The sequence below is a fragment of the Clytia hemisphaerica genome, unplaced genomic scaffold (assembly GCF_902728285.1).
Source record: "Clytia hemisphaerica strain Z4C2 unplaced genomic scaffold, Clytia hemisphaerica genome assembly, whole genome shotgun sequence".
Lineage (NCBI taxonomy): Eukaryota > Metazoa > Cnidaria > Hydrozoa > Leptothecata > Clytiidae > Clytia > Clytia hemisphaerica.
This window is the reverse complement of record NW_027104105.1, coordinates 486,754-507,396: the sequence shown is the minus strand read 5'-3', so window position 1 is coordinate 507,396 and position 20,643 is coordinate 486,754. Positions and strand designations below refer to the sequence as shown.

The window sequence follows — 20,643 nt, the reverse complement described above, 5'->3', positions numbered from 1 at the left end:
CCATCAATCTGAACTTCAGTGTCCTCGCTTGATGATATGTAAGGATATGTAAACTCCAAAGCTGTTTCATCATCTTTTGTCAACTCATTTGATACAAAGTCTAGTAGCATGGGTAATGCCGGGTTTGAAGAACAATCCGACAGTAAACGAGGTTGGATACACGAACCCAGGAGTAGCTGTAAAACAGAATTGATATAGCATATGTTGTGAAAATTTGTAATTCCACGTTTGCTTGAAATCACTTGATATGCATCAGGTGGGGTAGTCTTTTCTTTGGTGGCTGTTGTATCCAAAACAGGAAAGGAACTGTATGTTTTACGCTCTTTTTCAGAAAGGCAACGTAATTTATCAAATATGCTTTTCTCGAACTTTCTAACATTGATAAAGTAGTCATCTGGATTCTTCGCAACATGATTTGGAAGATGATGGACTATGTAGTTAAGTGTGCTGTGAAACTGAACCTTTCGTTGGTTTGTTAAGGTATCGACGCGATCAGGTTTTTCAATATTTGCTTTAAAACGGATAGGTGTTGTTGGAGACTTCAAGAAAGATTTTCTTTGCTTCCGGGAAGTTGCTTTCTTCTTTGGCATCCATGTTTCCTCCTCGACTGTTGCTGGTTTGCTCTCTTGGGTGGCATGCAAAATCTTGCGAAGGAAAGTTGTTTGCGGGAAGTCACTTTTGGTCATTTTGTCAACAAATTGCCGTTTGATAGCTAGGCAAAACTTTTTATTGTTCAAAATGAATTGTTGGAGAGGTAGGTTCTTTTTTGTTTCATCAGATTTTTTAAGATGAAAATATAGCTCTGCGTAGCTATTGGTCACTTCTTCTGGTGATAATTCGTTTGATGGCTTACTGTCCAGAAGATCCGTAGAGTAGGAGTCACGATACCGCCTCAGGTCGCCAGTAAGCAGGTTTGACCAGATTGCAACATGATTCAAAAGACCACGTACGTATTCAAAGCACTTTGGAACATAGTATTTATTCTTGACTGAGCCCTTTGCTTTGACCGTTGAAGAAATTGCTCTGCTCCAATAGCGAAACCAGCTACCGGAATTTTCGACAGGTATGTCATCCATGACAAGACTTTCAATGTTTTTCCGATTCTTTTCTTCCTTCGATAAGATGTCTTGCTTGCTGTAATCAAAGTTGTTTATTCTCAGTTCCATTGCAAGTAAAGCAGATTGAACTTCTTTGGTTACCCACTGAGAACAAGATACAATAGCAAAGTCGTTCACGAATTCTGTCATCTCTGTCAGCTCATCAAAACAAACCAAGCGCCCAATGGCTCGCATAACAAAGTGCTGTTGCGAATCACTGCAAATGTCTTTGATGTTCTTTTTGCACATTTGTAAAAAGTGGAAGGCGCACACCCTCAAGAAGGTTTTCCAAAGATCATCTTCCGTTGCGGCCCCATTGACTATTCTGTATGTTCTTTCAAGATAGCTCTTCAAATCTCCGCCTGTAAACTCTAACAGAACGGCTTGGATCATTGCCATGCTGTAGTCGGTTATAATCAATTTGGGAGTGATTGCTTTCCCACTGCCAAATATTTTGTTTTCCATTTCTTTAAGTCTGGAAAATGGTTGCCGAACAGAATACACATTATGCTCCGAAGATACATACTCCATTAGCGGCAGTGGAGGACATCGACCAGACGGCAATCGTGCCATGAGTGCATACAAAAGGATGCGTTTTCTCTTCTTCTTTTCGTTGAGCAGCCGTGGCACTGGGGACACAAATGAACCACTTGCATCGAAGAATAATACATCAATTGGTGCAATTTTGTGATAAAACCTTATCAGCCCTTCATCAGTTAATGTTAAGCTAATGCCAGAAAGGGATATCGACGGATAATGGATGTAGCCATACACTTTTCTTTTATTCAAAATGTCTTTCTGTTTCTCTTCTTGGATAAAGTCGTCTTGTAGTTGGTGTACTTCCTCGTTGATTGTCATAATCGAATCTCTCCTTTTTGTAAACTTTGATGAGATATTTTGTATGGCTTTTGCGGAAACACCGACACCACTCCTGTTTCCACTGGCAAATTGTAACCCATCCATTTCTGCAAGTTTATCGCGGTAAAGATTAGATGGTTTTAAAATGTTTTTTGCTTCAAAAGCTTCTTCGATTTTTACTTTTTCATCTTTAGTGAACTTGCGGGCTTTAGTATCTCCAACTCTATGTTTGATGTCGCCTGAAAATTCAACAGTCAGATAATCTTTACCATTTCCTTGTTCATCGGTTTCTTGTTGGATGACAGCTTTCACAGGACATTGATTCATTGTGCAACATGCTCTAATTGTAAATAATGGTGTCTTTTTCTTCCGACTATTTTGTCTCTTTACAAAGTTAGATGTGAATGCAAAAACACAACACTGGTTTAAATCACTAAGCACTCTCGAAAATACTTCCTTGTAATCGTTTGAAAACCTTCTGTCCTTTTCATCATTAACTTTGATTTCAATGACTTTAAGTTCTTGTGGGATAGGAATATTGACAACTTTAGGTGTAATTTCCCGACAAAAATAGTCAGCATTATTCATTTCATTACTCTCTGATAATAAGCCCAATTCACTTGGTGGGCCATCAATCTCGTTCACCACGTATTTCACCTTTCCTTCTTGTATTTCGGAACGATTGCCTCTTTGACTTGACGAGGGAGTATTTGCAGAATCTTTTGTAATAGCAGACTGGGCGTATGAGTAGGCAACCTTTCCAAGAAAACTGGCAAATTCGTCAGTACAAGTGTTTTTCCCAAAATCCAAAGAATTTTTCATAGTCGAAAAAAGCCCAGCTTTACTATTCTCTTTTAAATTTCCATGGTCCTCTGTTATCGCAGTTCTGGATCGTTTTAATGCTGTTTTCTTTATTGGCTCCGGTTCTCTTCCATTCTCTAGATCTCCGTTTCCTTCATCCTCTGTTTCACTTTCTTTTTGGATTGTCGCAGTTCTCGATCGTTTTGATGCTGTTTTCTTTATTGGCTCCGGTTCTCTTCCATTCTCTAGATCTCCGTTTCCTTCATCCTCTGTTTCACTTTCTTCTTGGATTGTCGCAGTTCTTGATCGTTTTGATTTTGCTTTCTTTATTGGCTCCGGTTCTCTTCCATTCTCTAGATCTCCGTTTCCTTCATCCTCTGTTTCACTTTCTTCTTGGATTGTCGCAGTTCTGGATCGTTTTGATGTTGTCTTCTTTATTGGCTCCGGTTCTCTTCCATTCACTAGATCTCCTTTTCCTTCATCCTCTGTTTCACTTTCTTCTTGGATTGTCGCAGTTCTGGATCGTTTTGATGTTGCTTTCTTTAACGGCTCCGGTTCTCTTCCATTCTCTATATCTCCTTTTCCTTCATCCTCTGTTTCACTTTCTTCTTGGATTGTCGCTGTTCTGGATCGTTTTGATGTTGCTTTCTTTATTGGCTCCGGTTCTCTTCCATTCACTAGATCTCCTTTTCCTTCATCCTCTGTTTCACTTTCTTCTTCTTCTTGGATTGTCGCAGTTCTGGATCGTTTTGATGTTGCTTTCTTTATTGGCTCCGGTTCTCTTCCATTCACTAGATCTCCTTTTCCTTCATCCTCTGTTTCACTTTCTTCTTGGATTGTCGCAGTTCTGGATCGTTTTGATGTTGCTTTCTTTATTGGCTCCGGTTCTCTTCCATTCACTAGATCTCCTTTTCCTTCATCCTCTGTTTCACTCTCTTCTTGGATTGTCGCAGTTCTGGATCGTTTTGATGTTGTCTTCTTTATTGGCTCCGGTTCTCTTCCATTCACTAGATCTCCTTTTCCTTCATCCTCTGTTTCACTTTCTTCTTGGATTGTCGCAGTTCTGGATCGTTTTGATGTTGCTTTCTTTATTGGCTCCGGTTCTCTTCCATTCACTAGATCTCCTTTTCCTCATCCTCCGTTTTCACTTTCTTCTTGGATGTCGCAGTTCTGGATCGTTTTGATGTTGCTTTCTTTATTGGCTCCGGTTCTCTTCCATTCTCTATATCTCCTTTTCCTTCATCCTCTGTTTCACTTTCTTCTTGGATTGTCGCAGTTCTGGATCGTTTCGATATTTGTGTAGTTTTAAACTCTAAATATTGACGCCGGAGTACGACTGCTTTATTATAATCCACTTTTTTCACACCAAAGTAGTCTCTTGCAATATTTAACCATAGTTTTTTATTGAAAGACTGTTCCGAAAAGTTTTCAGGTAGCAGAGAGACTAGATGTTCATGGTTGTACGTTTTTGGGCCAGATATTTTGCGTCCTCGTCCTCTCTTCATTTTGCTCTGAGTTCATGATGCCCATTCCTACAAAGAAGTTTGCACTTTTGTTTAAAAAAACCCTTCGAGAGTTTACCTCTAATTCTCTAGGCAAAGCATTTCTGGAGTAGATCTCAAGATTTACAAGTTAATACTTATCGAAAATTTTAAACAGTGGTAGGAGCGGATAATACAAAATAATTTGCTAAATTCTGGCTCGGTAACCTGTCTGGTTGATATTTTACAGGCTAGTTGAGTCGTATTTTGCATACGAAAGCCAATTGAAGTTAATCGAATTAGTCGAATCAATAGAATAAATCAAGGCAAATCAAATCAAGGCAATCAAATCTAATCAAGAATAAACAAACTACATACTGAATGGACCTACCTGAAGGCTAACGTAATGTAGTAAGAAAATAGAAACAAATGACAAACTGAAAAATCAGAAAAAAAAACCAATGGCGAAGAATGCTCATTTTCCCTAATAATAACCATATGGAATTTCCCCAAAAAAGAAAATCCATTTTTTAGGGCCAAAATTAGTTTTCCAGAAAAACGGCTTCAGCCACTTTCACACACAAGTCCAAAAATCTTTTAGGTATTTTTGGTCTTTTCGAAAATTAGGCCCCATCAGATTTTAAACATTAGCATTCTACATGATTCTGCAAAAAAACTACAAAGAATACCAAGCCAATCGCGAGAAATTATTATTTTCCCTAAAAATGACAGAAGGGAATTTCTCCAAAAAAGAAAAACTGATTTTTACGACGAAAAAAAATCACAATTTTGCAAAAAGTCCAAAAATTCCACTTTAGGCAGTTTTCTACTGATTTCTACTTTCTTTAATTTCTTAAGTTCCACCATCGCAAGTCACTGACCAATTTTGAAATACGAACGCGAAAGTGCTGAATATTGGCAATGAAATGCCGGCCAAGGCCTCAAGGAAAAGGAAAATTTCAAAGTGCTTAAAAGAGGCCCCCAACGTGGTCCCAAGTCACGCCATCACGTCATCAAGCCCAAATAATTCTCTTATAACCCCGTCACGCCGAAACAAATCCTCTCATCACGCGTCACGTCAAAACAACTGACATATCTTATCACGCCATCGCGCATTTTTGAAACATAAATCACCGCCATCACGCAAACCGCTGGGGGCCTCCTAAAATGTAAAACCAATCGTACCAATCCATAGAGCGTTGAAAATAGAGCAAAATAAACATCAATGTCTATAATAAAAAATCAATTGGTCGAAACATATTGAGAATTCCGGTTATTTTAACGTTTTTCAAGATTTAAAGTTCCGGCGAGAAAGTCGATTTTCTCTTTAATTTAATTGAATATTTCAATTTGGGATGGATTGACAAACTTCCAGGTTATGATCTGAGAATTACTGGACTATTTTTGAACTTTTGGATCCTAAGGTCGTCTATCCTAAGTCTAGCGTTAAAACTCTACCCTTTGAACTTACTTTAGATCACTTACAAATTGTCAAAATTGTATATACGATTCGAAGCGTTTTCTTATGTCGATTTTAAATCACATCAGTCTCAATAAGTAAATATAAAACATTGTCAAGGTCCATAGCTCTTTTAAGACGTCCTTTTTAAAAGGAATTACGATCTCAATTTTCTCGAGTTAGGTTGAGAAATCGAATATACAGTTGATATACATGTAGTTCGAACTCCTATAATTCAAAAACTCACTTAATTCGAACAGATTCTGTGGTCCCCTCAGAATTTACCTTGAAAACCTTGCAAGAAAACTCCTATAATTCGAACCCGTGTAATTTGTAAAATCATATAAATCGAACGGATTTTCCGGTCCCATCAAGAAAGAAAGAGTTTTTGAAGTTGACAAATTCGACATTTTGTCAATCAAACGTTTTCAATCGAACGTTGTTGACGTTAGAATTATTGTTTACCAATCGAATGCTGTTGTTCTTTTTACATTCAATTGGAGCTCGTCAACTTCCATTTCTTATCAAGACAAGATGGGAAAAAGAAAACATAAAGAAGTCACTTTAAAAACGAAATATGAAGCTCTCCGTGACTTGGAGGACGGTATGTCCAATAAAGACGCATCCATCAAGTACAAATACAAAAAATTGTTTAAAAGGAAACCTGGGAAAGACTTTTTGGTCAGACTTTTTTATCGAATTAAGTCAAAAATACGAAAACTCATCTAGTTCGAAACTCATGTAATTCGAACCTCATGTAATTCGAACAAAATTCTCGGTCCCTTGAGAATTCGAATTACATGAGTTCAACTGTACTAGTTCAAATTTGACGAGCTTTCGAATAGTATGAATTGTTTTTCGTTTTGATGACGTTGAAATTTGACATTTTCAGGGGGTTATATATCATTACTATGTGCTGAGATGAAATTTTCACTTTTGGTGGTGACGTCATCCGTCATCAGTTGACAAATTACTACCAGACGTGTCCGTTAAATATATTTTTGGACGCCGATTAAAATTTTTAGAATCAGTAGATATATGGGAATAAGAAAAACCAACTCAGCATTTATCTCAAAGTTATCCTGATTTTACAACACCCCTGTCTCATAGCCCCGCTGGAACTTTTTCGTCAGTGGGGATAAAAACTCCTATCGAAATCCCAATGGGGATAGAAATTATATTGTTCAAAGGTTAAAAAATCCAGTTTGGATAGTTTTGGAGTGCAATTTTTAAACTTTGAATTTTTAATGGGATGAAAACAAAGTCAATTTCTCAGTCGGGTTGAAATTTCTGGGTATTTTCCCACCGGGGACGAAATTTCGGCCAAATTTCCCAGTGGGGCTGGGGTCCCAGCGGGTCTGTGACACAGGGTTGTTTTAGATGTCGCCAGTTGCCTGTCTACTTTAATCCCTTTACAATGACTAAGCTCTATTCGGAACAAGTTGTTACAAATCTTCTTACTCTAGGGGCTGAGTTAGGTCTCGTATGCACATCGGCGTATAGTCATTTTTTCTTTTGATCATGAAAGTATAGTCCTTGAAAAGTCAGAAAACGTGTGTGGCGTTATTTGGATCAGGCACAAATTTCCAATCATGGTCTGGAAACTTTGCTATCTCGAGCTATGAAGTACTTTCGTTTTCAAAACTTAGAAAACGTAAGTACTTCGTATCTCTTGATAACGAAATTTTCAGACCATGGTTTTGACCTTTTTCTTAATCAGCATAAAATTTTTGATCGATTGGTATATAATATGCAGGGTTTTAAGCTCAAAAAATATTTTTCTTATGCTAGCAGAGCCTAAGAGCCCATGTGACGAAAGAAAATTTTGCATCCGCCATTATGGATTTCGAAATTCATGTAGAAAAAAAACTTTTCCTGAATTTTATTATTTAAACGGTAGGCAAGACCCTCCGAAAATTTCAAATAAATTAAGTAAGCCAATCAAATGTTACAGCAACGCAAAATCTGGAACCAAAAGTAGTCATTTCAAAAAATCGAAATCGAAAGTGCTTCATATCTCCAGATAACGAAATTTTCAGACCATAGTTTTGACCTTTTTCTTAATTAGCATAAAAGTTCTGATCGATTGGTATATAATATGCAGGGTTTTAAGCTTAAAAAATATTTTTCTTAGGCTAGCTGAGCCTAAGAGCCCATGTGACGAAAGAAAATTTTGCATCCGCCATTATGGATTTCGAAATTCATGTAGAAAAAAAACTTTTCCTGAATTTTATTATTTGAACGGTAGGCAAGACCCTCCGAAAATTTCAAGTAAATTAAGTAAGCCAATCAAATGTTACAGCCACGCAAATCTGTAACCAAAACTAGTCATTTCAAAAAATCGAAATCGAAAGTGCTTCATATCTCCAGATAACGAAATTTTCAGACCATGATTCTGACCTTTTTCTTAATCAGCATAAAATTTGTGATCGATTGGTATATATTATGTCTATGAAGTCAAGAAAAGTCAAGAAAAATTTTTTTTCAAGCAAGAGGGCTAAAAAGGGTTGAAAATCTAAAATCCGCCATTATGGAAATTTGTGCCTGATCCAAATAGCGCCACACACGTTTTCTGACTCTTCAAGGACTATACTTTCATGATCAAAAGAAAAAATGACTATACGCCGATGTGCATACGGAACCTAACTCAGCCACTAGAGTATCTCTTATCTTTGTGACTGATTGACACGCTTTTTTTATAAGAATGTTGTTTTTTCCAATTCATCATGAATATTCTTAACATTATGGGAAAAATCATCCTAAAATATTTTTACGGTATTCTTAGGTTTGTATCCAAACCCGGCCAAGATCTAGGATGTAAGTACATACTTCAAGCAAAAACTTGGCATTTTTGGTAATAGTTGGCAATTTAATGTTAAAATGCTTTAAAAATGGCATTATTAGGTTCAGTTGGCAAATTTCATGATGGTGGTATTCTTTTCACATTCTTAATTCTTTGGCCAAATTCATCGTGAATATTCTTAAAAAAAAGCATGTAAATTACATTGTATCTCATATAAAAAAGCAATTTAAATCAAAAAAATTCTTACCATCGTATCTTTGTAAAGCGTCGTGTAACTTTTCTCTCTTCATTTGTGTCTTTTTCTTTTGCTGTTATTTTCTCTCTCTTTCATTTTGTTGATGAAATCAACATCAAAACATTCGAAAAAAAATCGAACGGTGATTAAAAAGATCAAACATTCTTTTTATATTTTTTTTGATAACTTGAATTAAAAGAAAATGTTTCTGGGCACAAGTGTATAAAAAATGATCTCTGGCATACCTAGCCTGGAGATCAATGCTATGATTTCTTGTTCTATATACCAATGCCGAAATATATATACCGTTCTCCTGCCTATGTCATTCCAGACCCCTTACGCCAAACACCGTCTCGTATTTTACTGTACAATATGAAATACAGCATTTGTGTACACGTTTTTAGGGGTCCGGTGATAAGATCAGGTGTTTAGAAATTGATCCAAATTCAACGAGGGAACTGAGAACTAGTCAAACTTTCCAATTTTCGTGTTTTGAATCCTAAATAGGGGAATTTCCCTAATTAGCATCGAGGCCACGCCCTTTTTGTCAATAAATTTTGTCCACGATTAATCATTGACATTTCCGGTCATAAGATCAGGTGTTTAGAAATTGATCCAAATACAGCGAAGGGACTGAGAACTAGCCAAACTTTGCCAAACTTTGCATTTTTCGTTTTTTGAGTCCAAAATAAGGGAATTTCCCTAATTAGCATCAAGGCCACGCCCTTGTTGTCAATAAATTTTGTCCACGATTAATCATTGACATTTCCGGTCATAAGATCAGGTGTTTAGAAATTGATCCAAATACAACGAAGGGACTGAGAACTAGCCAAACTTTGCAATTTTCGTGTTTTGAATCCTAAATAGGGGAATTTCCCTAATTAGCATCGAGGCCACGCCCTTTTGTCAATAAATTTTGTCCACGATTAATCATTGACATTTCCGGTCATAAGATCAGGTGTTTAGAAATTGATCCAAATACAGCGAAGGGACTGAGAACTAGCCAAACTTTGCCAAACTTTGCATTTTTCGTGTTTTGAGTCCAAAATAAGGGAATTTCCCTAATTAGCATCAAGGCCACGCCCTTTTTATCAATAAATTTTGTCCACAATTAATCATTGACATGTCCGGTCATAAGATCAGGTGTTTAGAAATTGATCCAAATTCAACTAGGGAACTGAGAACTAGCCAAACTTTGCAATTTTCGTGTTTTGAATCCTAAATAAGGGAATTTCCCTAATTAGCATCGAGGCCACGCCCTTGTTGTCAATAAATTTTGTCCACGATTAATCATTGACATTTCCGGTCTTAAGATCAGGAGTTTAGAAATTGATCCAAATACAACGAAGGGACTGAGAACTAGCCAAACTTTGCCAAACTTTGCAATTTTCGTGTTTTGAATCCTAAATAGGGGAATTTCCCTAATTAGCATCGAGGCCATGCCCTTTTTGTCAATAAATTTTGTCCACGATTAATCATTGACATTTCCGGTCTTAAGATCAGGTGTTTAGAAATTGATCCAAATACAACGAAGGGACTGAGAACTAGCCAAAGTATGCAATGGACTGCAAATTTGAATCCTAAAAAGGGGAATTTCCCTAATTAGCGTCAAGGCCACGCCCATTTTTACATCAATTTTTGTCAAGAACTGCTCTATGTTATGTAATCTTTTAAGATCTTTTGGTTTGAAGTTAATATCTTTTTTCAATTTTTTTTTACAAAGCTTTTTACGAATCCTGAATCCGAATCCGAATCCTTGAATCCCAATCCTACAATCCAGCGAATCTACCAAAATGGCAATGCCCAAAATGTGACGGAGCCCGATTTTCGAGAAAAAAAAATTTTCCGGCCGAAAATGGCGGAAATATGCCGGAAAAACTGGTTTTTCGGCATTTTCTCGAGATTTCATCATTAGTTTTTTCTGATTTTTTGCTCAAAGATGCGTATTAACAATGTCCAAACATGGCCCAGTCCGATTTTTGAGAAAAAATTTTTTGCGGCCGAAAATGCCGGAAATATGCCAGAGATCGCCGTTTTTCTGGATTTTCATTTGACTTTTCCATATAATTGGTTGTTTTTTCATTCAAAAACATTATTAATAGCAATGTCCACCATCAAGCATGTCTCAATTTTCAATAAAATTGATTTTTGAAGCCGGAACTTTCTAAAAATCGCCGGAACAGCCGATTTTCGCCGGAAAAACGGTATTTCTTGAATTTCTTGAGCTGTACTTTATATTGTTTCATGAAATTTTGCACACTGATGCAAAATGTCAATACCTAAATTGTGACGGAGCCCGATTTTCGAAAAAAATTCATTTCCGGCCGAAAATGGCGGAAATATGCCGGAAAACTGGTTTTTTGGCATTTTCTCGAATTTTCAGTTTTAATTTTTTCTGATTTTTTGCAGAAAGATGCGTATTCGCAATGCTCATAAAATGGCCGAGTTCAATTTTTGAGAAAAAAATTTTTCCGGTTGAAAATGCCGGAAATCGTCGTTTTTGCAGATTTGTGTGTTGTCTTGGGGGTGTATCGATGATTGAGCAAATCGATTTGTTGCTTGGTTGTTGTCTTGGGGGTGTATCGATGATTTAGCAAATCGATTTATTGCTTGGTTGTTGTTGTTTCTGTTTGTTGAAATACCATTAATCTGAAGTACCTCATCCAAATATGTACTGTCCAAATTATTAAAAATTAAATTGTTATCTTCTAGGTCAACCAAAGATTGTTGGCAATTACCCAGGTCCGGTAACGATTGTTGTGATTTCAGTATCTGGAGGATTGCCGAGATGTCCTGTGATTGACGTTTTACAACAGTGGTCAGTGATTCAACCTCTCCGCGCAGCCTTCTGATCTCTTCCCGCAAATTACAATTGTTGGGGTACTCGTTAGACAGATCAAATGATGGAACGTTTTGTAAAGGAGTTAACCCTATGGGTGATAACGGGTTTTTGAACGATTGAAGGACTGCACCAGGCGATAAAGTTATTGAATGACTGGAAGAATGATGTGAGGGAAATTTTGAACGATGGCTGCTGGGTGTTGACGTCAAAGTGCTAATGGTTGAAGATGTTGCTCGCGACAAAGGTTTGCGGATAGCTGTCAGATTGGTCAACGTTGCTTGCGGATTCAAGGAAGGATTAGCTGACGTGGTTATCGTAACCAGAGAACTTGTCGATGTAACCAGAGAACTTGTCGACGTAACCAGAGAACTTGTCGACGTAACCAGTGGGCTCGTGTACGTAACCGGAGAAGGATTCGTTGACGTAACCGGCGAAGGATTCGTTGACGTAACCAGAGAAGGATTCGTTGACGTAACCAGAGAAGGATTCGTTGACGTAACCAGAGAAGGATTCGTTGACGTAACCGCAACCGGAGGAGAATTCGTTGCCGCAACCAGAGGTGGATTCAATGACGTAACCGCAACCAGAGGAGGACTCGTTGTCGCAACCAGAGGAGGACTCGTTGTTGCAACCAGAGGAGGACTCGTTGCCGCAACCAAAGGAGGATTCAATGACGTAATCGGAGCAGGATTCGTGGCTACAAGCGGAGCAGGATTCGTGGCTACAAGCGGAGCAGGATTCGTGGCTGTAACCGGAGCAGGATTCGTGGCTGTAACCGGAGCAGGATTCGTGGCTGTAACCGGAGCAGGATTTGATGAAGTAGAAGCACCTGAAGATGGTGGAGGTTGCTTCTGGCAAGCTTTTGACACGGCAGCTACTTCTTTGTCCGGCTTAGGTGAGTTTTTCTTCAGATTCACTTCCTCGAATAAGAAGGAATTCACCAACTTCATTTTGGTACCATTTACAACAGTTCGTTCAGGCTGTAGAAATAAATGATTCTGTTTAAAATTGGTACCCGCTAAGTGCGTGGGTAACATAGACAAGATGGCGCAAGCATTGTTCAGTAGGAAAACTTAGATTAGTGATTTTTACAGTTTTCTGTCCGGGTGACATTTAAGCACAGGCTTAAAAAGCCCAAAAGGCTAGATGTCGTGCTTAAAGCTCTTCCAAGCAAAAAAGTGAATATTGTTAAAAATATTGCTACTATTGTTTTCAAAAACCCAAGAAGCTTCTGATTGGTAAAGCGCTGTGGTTCTTTAAATGAGAAATTTAAACTTTTTTAATTAATAGGGTTAATAGGGTTCCAAATAGGACAGAATCCTCACTTTAAAGACTAATTCAAATTAGCTGACAGTGTTTTTCAAACCTTGTTAACTTTTGATTGAATTTAATTAAAGTCTGTCTCAAAATAATTTTCAGCTGAGAAAAAATGGCTGTAACTTTTGACAGAAACGTTAAGATGAAAAGATATTTTGAGCATAACAAAATGCTGTAATAACAGTTAAGATCAAAGCATCATTCTACAGGAAGTTAATTTTCTTCTTCTTCGTTTTTCCATTTTTTTACAAACTAAAGTCTGTCTCAAAATTACAATTTTGTGCCCATTGAAAAGATTTGTGAGTGGAATATTATCAAGCAAAAAAAAAACGAAGAAGAAAATTAATTTCTTGTAGAATGATGCTTTGATCTAAATTGTTATTACAGCATTTTGTCCATACGGGACAAACGAATCTTAACTTTGAAAGGTGACTTAAAGAATAGAAAATTTTACTTCTTGAGTCTTCACGTGTTCTCTGTTTCCCTCTGCTTCCCTGACCTTCTCCACTCTGCTTTTTCTGCTCTTCTTTTCAGCCAATTTCTGAAAATTTAACAAAATATTTTGAAAGTAAGCATCCCCAAAATATAACTGGAAACTTTACATCTTCATATGCAAAGATTGAGCATGAGAAATTTTCTCTTGAAAAATTATGAAAAAGATGATTGTGCTATACAGGGTGTCCGGAAAAAAAGTGTCGAGTTGTACCACTTCTATAGGAAGAAAGCTCTTGTGTGTATTTCAATAAAATTTGCAATGTTTATCAAAATTTCTTTCTGTGTCATATTGTCATTAGACACCTTTCAGAACTTTAAAAAACAATTTTCAATAACTTTAAAAGTTTATTCCTTTTAATCATAATGACTGTAAAGAACATCATGTGATAAAAAATTCATTCCATCGAAAGATACAGTCCAAATTTTATCTATGATTGACTTCAAGAAATCATGATAAAAAATGACTGACTATAGTTACCTCTTCCTTAGTCTTTGGTGGTTTCGCTTTCTTTGCGGGTCTCTTCACAGGCTTTTTTCCTCTCTTGCCAATCTTTAAAAAAAGGACAAAAAATTCTAATAACATATCCCCACGCACTAACTGATTGAAATTTCTACTTCCCTTCTTTTATAGGATCGTGATATGAAGTTATTCGCAAAGTATTCTCGGAGCGGTGTCTAGATTCATTAAAGAGAAAACGAAAGTCTTTTCACTGAAACTTGGATTCTTTGCACCAAAAGCTGTGCTGAATTTGAGTGTCAACATTGAATAAATTTGGAAAAAAATTACCTTTCTCGTGTTTTTTTCTTTTCCTCTTCGTCAGAACTACTACTACCACTACTGCCCTCGTCGTTTTCAACGGTGTCCTCTCTGTTGCTGTCCCACTCGTTCAATTCCTTCAATGTCCCTATGGTAATAAAATAATATACTTGAAATTAAAACTGATAGAATAGATTTGGGAAATAGGTGCCAAATAAACGGGCCCACCACCGTTGATTAATTTTTAAGAATATTCTCAGTTGGTAAAAAAAAAAGTTGCTCCAAAAACCTGATTAACTAATAACTAATATTTTCCTTCAGTAGTACAATTTCCCTTTATTTGGCACCTATAGCAAAACTAGAAATGATGAGAGTAATTTGGGAAATAACCCTTTTAAGTTCTTTTCACGAGAACGTGAATTTTAATCGGTTGTCATAGCAGTCTCGCCATATAAGGAATTTTTTTTTCCCGACATTATGTGAAGTTGAATAATTGGCGTTTCCTTTGCGTAATTCCCCATATTTTTCCTGATATGGTTAAAATTTCTTTTTAATTCGACATTGACTTTTTAGTCCTTATTAAGTGAATGCATTCCATATTGTACGTACGCAAAGATTTTCCAAAAATTCATACCCTCTCCCACCCTTGTACGCTGAGAACAATCGAAATGATTTCATTTAAACAATAAATGTACGCTTTTGGGGTACCCCCTCCCCCCTTCACTGCGTACGTACTATATGGACGGCATCAAATAATTTAACTACCTTTCATCTGCAATACATTGCCGTGAAATTCTTCACCGTCTTTCCTTATAACACACTTCTCGCCTCGGACTGTCCATTTCAATGATGTGGTTTTACGGACAATCGTTCTTCCGTCAATATCAAAATGTATCAACGCCCAATCAGGCAATGGTTGCAAGGTTTCACGATTTCGCATGACACGTTGTTGAGTTGTTGAAGCCATCTTTAATAATTTAAAAATTTAACAGCACCAAACACCGAAATAAGAAAACACTGAGAAAAGAATATGGCGACAGACGGCGCTTTTATAGGGGGCTTTATTCTTATCTCCACAACTATAGAACGACATGGGAACGACATTTGAGTTTGCACCAGTCAAGTTTCGAGTTTTAGCGACCAGGAAATTTTAATTGTTCATCCTTTTCTGTATCCACCAATCAAAATTTAGAATTCTGACGACCAGTAATTTGACTGAGGGTGGGCTTGATTTCCACAACTATAGAACGACATGGGAACGACAGTTGAGTTTGTACCAATCAAGTTTTGAGTTTTAGCGACCAGGAACTTTTAATTGTTCAACCTTTTCTTTATCCACCAATCAAAATTTAGAATTCTGACGACCAGTATCGAGACTTGTTTTTGATTTCCACAACTCTAGAACGACATAGGAACGACATTTGTGTTTGCACCAATCAAGTTTAGAGTTTTAGCGACCAGGAAATTTTAATTGTTCAACCTTTTCTTTATCCACCAATCAAAATTTAGAATTCTGACGACCAGTACTTTGGCTGAGGGTGGGCATTACATGGATGTGACGTAAATCAGTGTCCACGATGACGTTTAGAATTCGAACCTATGTATTGCTTTCGAATGTTGAAGTATTTGACTTTTGAATTGATGGTCATTTCGCTTTATTTACTTTTGATTTTGTTGAGAGTAAGAACTAGGATTTAAAATGTCTGAAAAAAGACCTCTTGACGTCGAAGAAGAACAAAAAGTGGATAAATTTTGGACAAATGGCTGTGGTTGCAAAATTGGACCTCAGAAGGAACAATGCTGCCTTCAATTTAGTAAGGATGAAATCGCCGCACTTCGGGACACTATTTTAGAGTTGAGTAGCACTGAGAGGGATTTTTTGGTGTTAGGTTTCATTTTAGCAAACAAACCAAAATCTGGCGATACTACGTATCTTCTTTATGGAAAACGTGTTTGTCGTGCGACCTTTTTATTTCGTTTGGCAATTTCTTCCTCAGTTCTTAATACTTTGTGTAAACATTTTGAGGAGAAAGGCCCGGTAGCTCGTGAACATGGGAATAAGGGACGTTTACCACATAACACTTTTTCGCAAGCAACAAATGAGCACGCGGTTAGTTTTCTTAAAAATTTCGCTGAGGTTAATGCTTATTACCTGCCTGGCAGAGTCCCTCATTATAGAGATGAAGATGGTTCAATACAGCTAATTCCATCACATCATACTAAGAAATCAGTTCATCAAAATTACCTTACTGCTTGCAATGAAATCGACACTCGTCCTATGGGTTTTAGTTCTTTTCGTGATTTATGGAAAAAACATCTGCCCAACATTAAGATTGCTAAGACCATGGCTGACCTCTGCTGGACTTGCCAGCAGGGCAATACTAAATTGATTAGAGCTCGTGCTAAAAATGCAGCAGGTAATCACACTGAAGCAGATGAAGAATATGATGAAGTCCTTCGTGAACACGAGGATCATATTATTCAATCGGCCGAAGAAATCAGATATTATCGAGCTCAAGTAGAAAAGGCAAAGGAACATGCCAAAATTCTTGTTCAAAGCTCAGAAATTTTTATGCATTCGAAAGCAAACCTAAATGTTCGTTTAGAGGCATTGCCCATTTTTCTTGGGATTATGCACAACAGGTTCACTACCCTTATCACCCACAACAACCTGGGCCAATTTTTTTCAAAACTCCGCGTAAATGTGGTCTATTTGGAGTTTGCAATGACGGAATCGGCCTCCAGTACTGTTATTTCATTGATGAAATAAACAGCACTGGGAAAGGTGCAAATGCCACAATCAGCTACGTCCACCACTTTTTGGAGAATTTCAATTTTGGTGAAACTGAAACTTATCTACATGCTGATAACTGTTCGGGTATGTTAGCTTGATGTGTCCCTTAATTCTTAGCAGCATTGTTTTTATAAAATTATAAAGTGAAAGGCTAAATGTTCATTTTCCAAAAAATGTAAACAGAAAATTCATTGAAGAAGATTCTCATAGACTGCTCAAGGTATTTTTTAATTCCTACTAAAAAATACCTTCTACTAAAAAACCAAAATTAAAAAAATGTTTTTTGTCAACTTATTAGGCCAAAACAAGAACAATGCTTTCATTCATTATCTAATGTGGAGAATCATCAATGGATATCATGAGAAATTGGAATATTCTTTTATGGTAGCTGGTCATACCAAGTTCAGCTGCGATAGGTACTCATGATGTTACATCTTTCTTTGTCTTTTTTCAGTTTCCCTGTGTACACATTTATACGAAATTCCTACCTAAATGGGTTTAACTTGTAAGGGGAAAATGACTCTAGCTACTAACGTTCTGCTCTTTTGCTTGCTACTAGCTTTTTCTACTAGGCTTTGAGTTAAAAAATCTTTTGCCAATTTGGATTTTCCAGGGCTTTTGGTGCATTCAAAAAGAAATTACGACGAACTCAGGTGTCATCATTGTATGATCTAAGAGATGTTTGTGACAATACTACAGGTAATGTAGCTGTTTTAGTGGGAACTCATGATAAGCAAGTCAATGTTCCAACCTATGAGTGGACAGAGCATTTCCATACAGGGTACAAATTTAAACCGATTGACAACATGTTAGAATATCACCATTTTACTATGTCCTCGGAAGAGAAAGGCATAGTATATTGTTCGAAGAAACTAGGTGATACACCGGTAAAAGTATCTATCCTTGGAGATGTTCCAATTGAAAAAATTACTAGTGAAAAATTGTCAATCCAAAAGGTTTCAGTACGAAAAGGAAAGAATACCTTTATACAGATATTCGTGAATTCTGCACAGAGGAAACAAAGGATCTCACAGCGCCTGATCCAAGAACATATTAGTATTCCTATGATAGGAAATAAAGGAAATATGTTATTTATTTCTTAGTTCCGAGCAAGAAAAGTGTTTCATCAATTCATTGCGAATTGATGTTAGTTGCATTCAATGTGAATTGCATAAGTCTAACATCTAAGATGTTAGATACTCTTTCTTTATTGCAAATTAAGAGAAAAAAAATACTAGTAGATCATTGCGATCGGTATCACTTTTTGATATGCTCGGTTTTTGTTATTGACTATAAATTACAGTCAGCCCTAATAATTAATTTATCTTTTTTTTAGGGCGGAGTACTAAATCCTATTGGCTTACCTTCACGTGGTGTACTCTGTTACGTACTTTCAACAATAAAATCTTACAAAGTTGTGTCCATTAATACCTTTACTTGTATATACTGACTCTGTTTCAATGTGTTGAAAGTGCAAACTAAAAGCCAAAGGTAGAACAAAGGGTAGAGCTCTGATAATAAAAACAAATCAGACATAATTATTTTCTTGGCAAAACAAATATTCTCTTCTTTTTTACGTTAAGTTCAGTTTTTACTTTTCTTTTTTTGATAGTGAATATTAAAAAATTTAAAAAATGGAATTGACGGTGCAGGCATTCCGACAATACCGAAAGAAGAATCCGGGAGGTGTTAGCCCGGAAGCATTTTTAATATGGAAGAAGGAAGGTGGGAAAGACAAAGATGGATATGTGTTTATCCCCAAAAAAAAGAAAAAACCAAAAAAACCAAAAAAAAAGCAGAACAAAGAAAAAGAAAAAAAGATGACTACATCAATAAAAAAAACAAATTTTATATTTAAAAAAGGTTCTAAACCGACAATTCATTACCATTAAAAGATGTTAAAGTGTGAATTTTGATAATCCGTACAAATTTTGATGATTTCTTTTAGCACCAAAAAAGTGTTGAAAACCTGAAATGTGTTTTTTTTAATGGTAATGAATTTAACATTGTATTTTATTAACCTTATTATTATTTCTATTTATAAATTTTCAAAAAAATAAAATTTCTACTTACATGATTATGTATGGAGTTTCAAATTCCATATTATAATTTTGTAGTAGAAAGAACATTAATTTATTATCTATCTATATATCTATATTTTTGCATTACATGTTTTTTTTATAAGCATTGCACTTGTAAGCATATAGGCTATGGGGAAAAATTAAGCATATACTAAAGCATTACCTCAAGCCTATGAAAAAAATATAAGCTACTTTGTAGTATGGATATAAGCAGTATTAGCGTAGTATGTAATAGGCTATGATATCATTTTTTTTTCGGGCTGTACTGAAAATATTGCCCTCGGTCAACGCAACAACCTCGCAAGCTTGGTCGTTACTTGACCTCGGGCAATATTTCTCAGTAACCGGTCATTATTGTATTAGTTGCAAGTGCAATATGAGAAATATTTTACGAGTTCTGAGATTTTTCCGTACAATATTTACGGAAAATCCGTAAACTGACCCAAAAATTGCACTTTTTGTGTTGGAGGACACTTTTGTAGCAATGTGACGTTAGATTGCTTCTACCGCTTCAATGCAGCAACATCTTTTCGTCAATTTATAATTTTACATGTAAAATACAAGATATATTGTACTCTTTTTAACCAATCCGATTGCAGATATTTTTTGGATCGCCGATAAAGCAGTATATAAGCAGTATTAAGTATTACCGCCAACTGCTCTAGCTTGGGACAATTGGTCAAAACATGGGACTGTTGCATATCTGGTCTGTACTTTCACTTACTGTAAAATCGAAAGAGAAATCGTGTATTTTTAATACGCCGTTCCTTAACTCAAATCAAATGACTTTGGAGGTTCAGTGAAATGGTGGCTGAATTGCCGTCCCATGTTTTGTTAGGAAGTCCCAAATTAGAGCAGTTGACGGTAGGATATAAGCATTCCTCAAGCATTTTTCGGCCTTATCAAGCTTTTGACCTAAGCATCATCTCTCTCTGAGCCTGTTTTCGGATTTTTATAAATATGTAATAGCTGGACTAGGACTCATTATCTGTTAAAAAGAATAATATCACCTATAAACAACAATCTTTTTCTTTGCTTTCAAATAATATTATATCGTATGTATAGAGTACCCTGCCCAGTTGGCGACCAAATTTTTTTAATTAAAATTTCTCACTTACTTTTTACTTTTTTGAAAATCCTTTTCGACTAATGGCTAGACAACTTTTAACATGCTTCGTGTTTGTTAATTATTCAAAAATGTGTGTTAAAACCAAAAACCCTTTTTAGTACACTTAGTGTTTTCTATTGAATTCAATAAGAGATGTTGCATATAGACAGGCTGTGTCTTTATTTAGTAAAATAAAGATTGGTACGTCCAGCCAAACACAGATTCGATCTGTAGCTCTCACTATACCATTATTCAAATTATTTATAATTTACGAAACAATTCTCTCTCTTCAAATCACAAAGAAAACTCCATTGAGAAAAAATGGAACGCTAATCTATGAGCGTTTGATAAAAAAATTCATCACTCTTCATAAAGAAAAAAGAAAAGATTTGAAAGAAACAACGATGGAATGAAAATTAAACATAACCTTACCTATCATATCTTTAAAAATTCAATTCCTTCCGACTTCTCTGAAGATAGATTTGTATGGAGGGGCTTTGTTTACTTTTTTTTTG

General features: G+C 36.3%; 1 protein-coding gene and 1 long non-coding RNA gene across 2 annotated transcripts; one reads left to right on the top strand and one right to left on the bottom strand.

Moving 5' to 3' along the window:
- The first annotated feature begins 11,470 nt into the window (after positions 1-11,470).
- On the top strand, positions 11,471-14,179 carry LOC136813208 (uncharacterized). Its single transcript, XM_067069732.1, has 2 exons — positions 11,471-12,471; positions 14,020-14,179. The coding sequence occupies exons 1-2, from the start codon at positions 11,793-11,795 to the stop codon at positions 14,025-14,027; spliced, it is 687 nt and encodes a 228-aa protein (XP_066925833.1). The 5' UTR covers positions 11,471-11,792; the 3' UTR covers positions 14,028-14,179.
- On the bottom strand, positions 12,467-14,295 carry LOC136813209 (uncharacterized). Its single transcript, XR_010847449.1, has 4 exons — positions 14,176-14,295; positions 13,867-13,938; positions 13,348-13,434; positions 12,467-12,556 (listed from the first exon to the last, which is right to left on the bottom strand). It is a non-coding gene; the product is annotated as an uncharacterized lncRNA (long non-coding RNA).
- Positions 14,296-20,643: the final 6,348 nt, after the last annotated feature.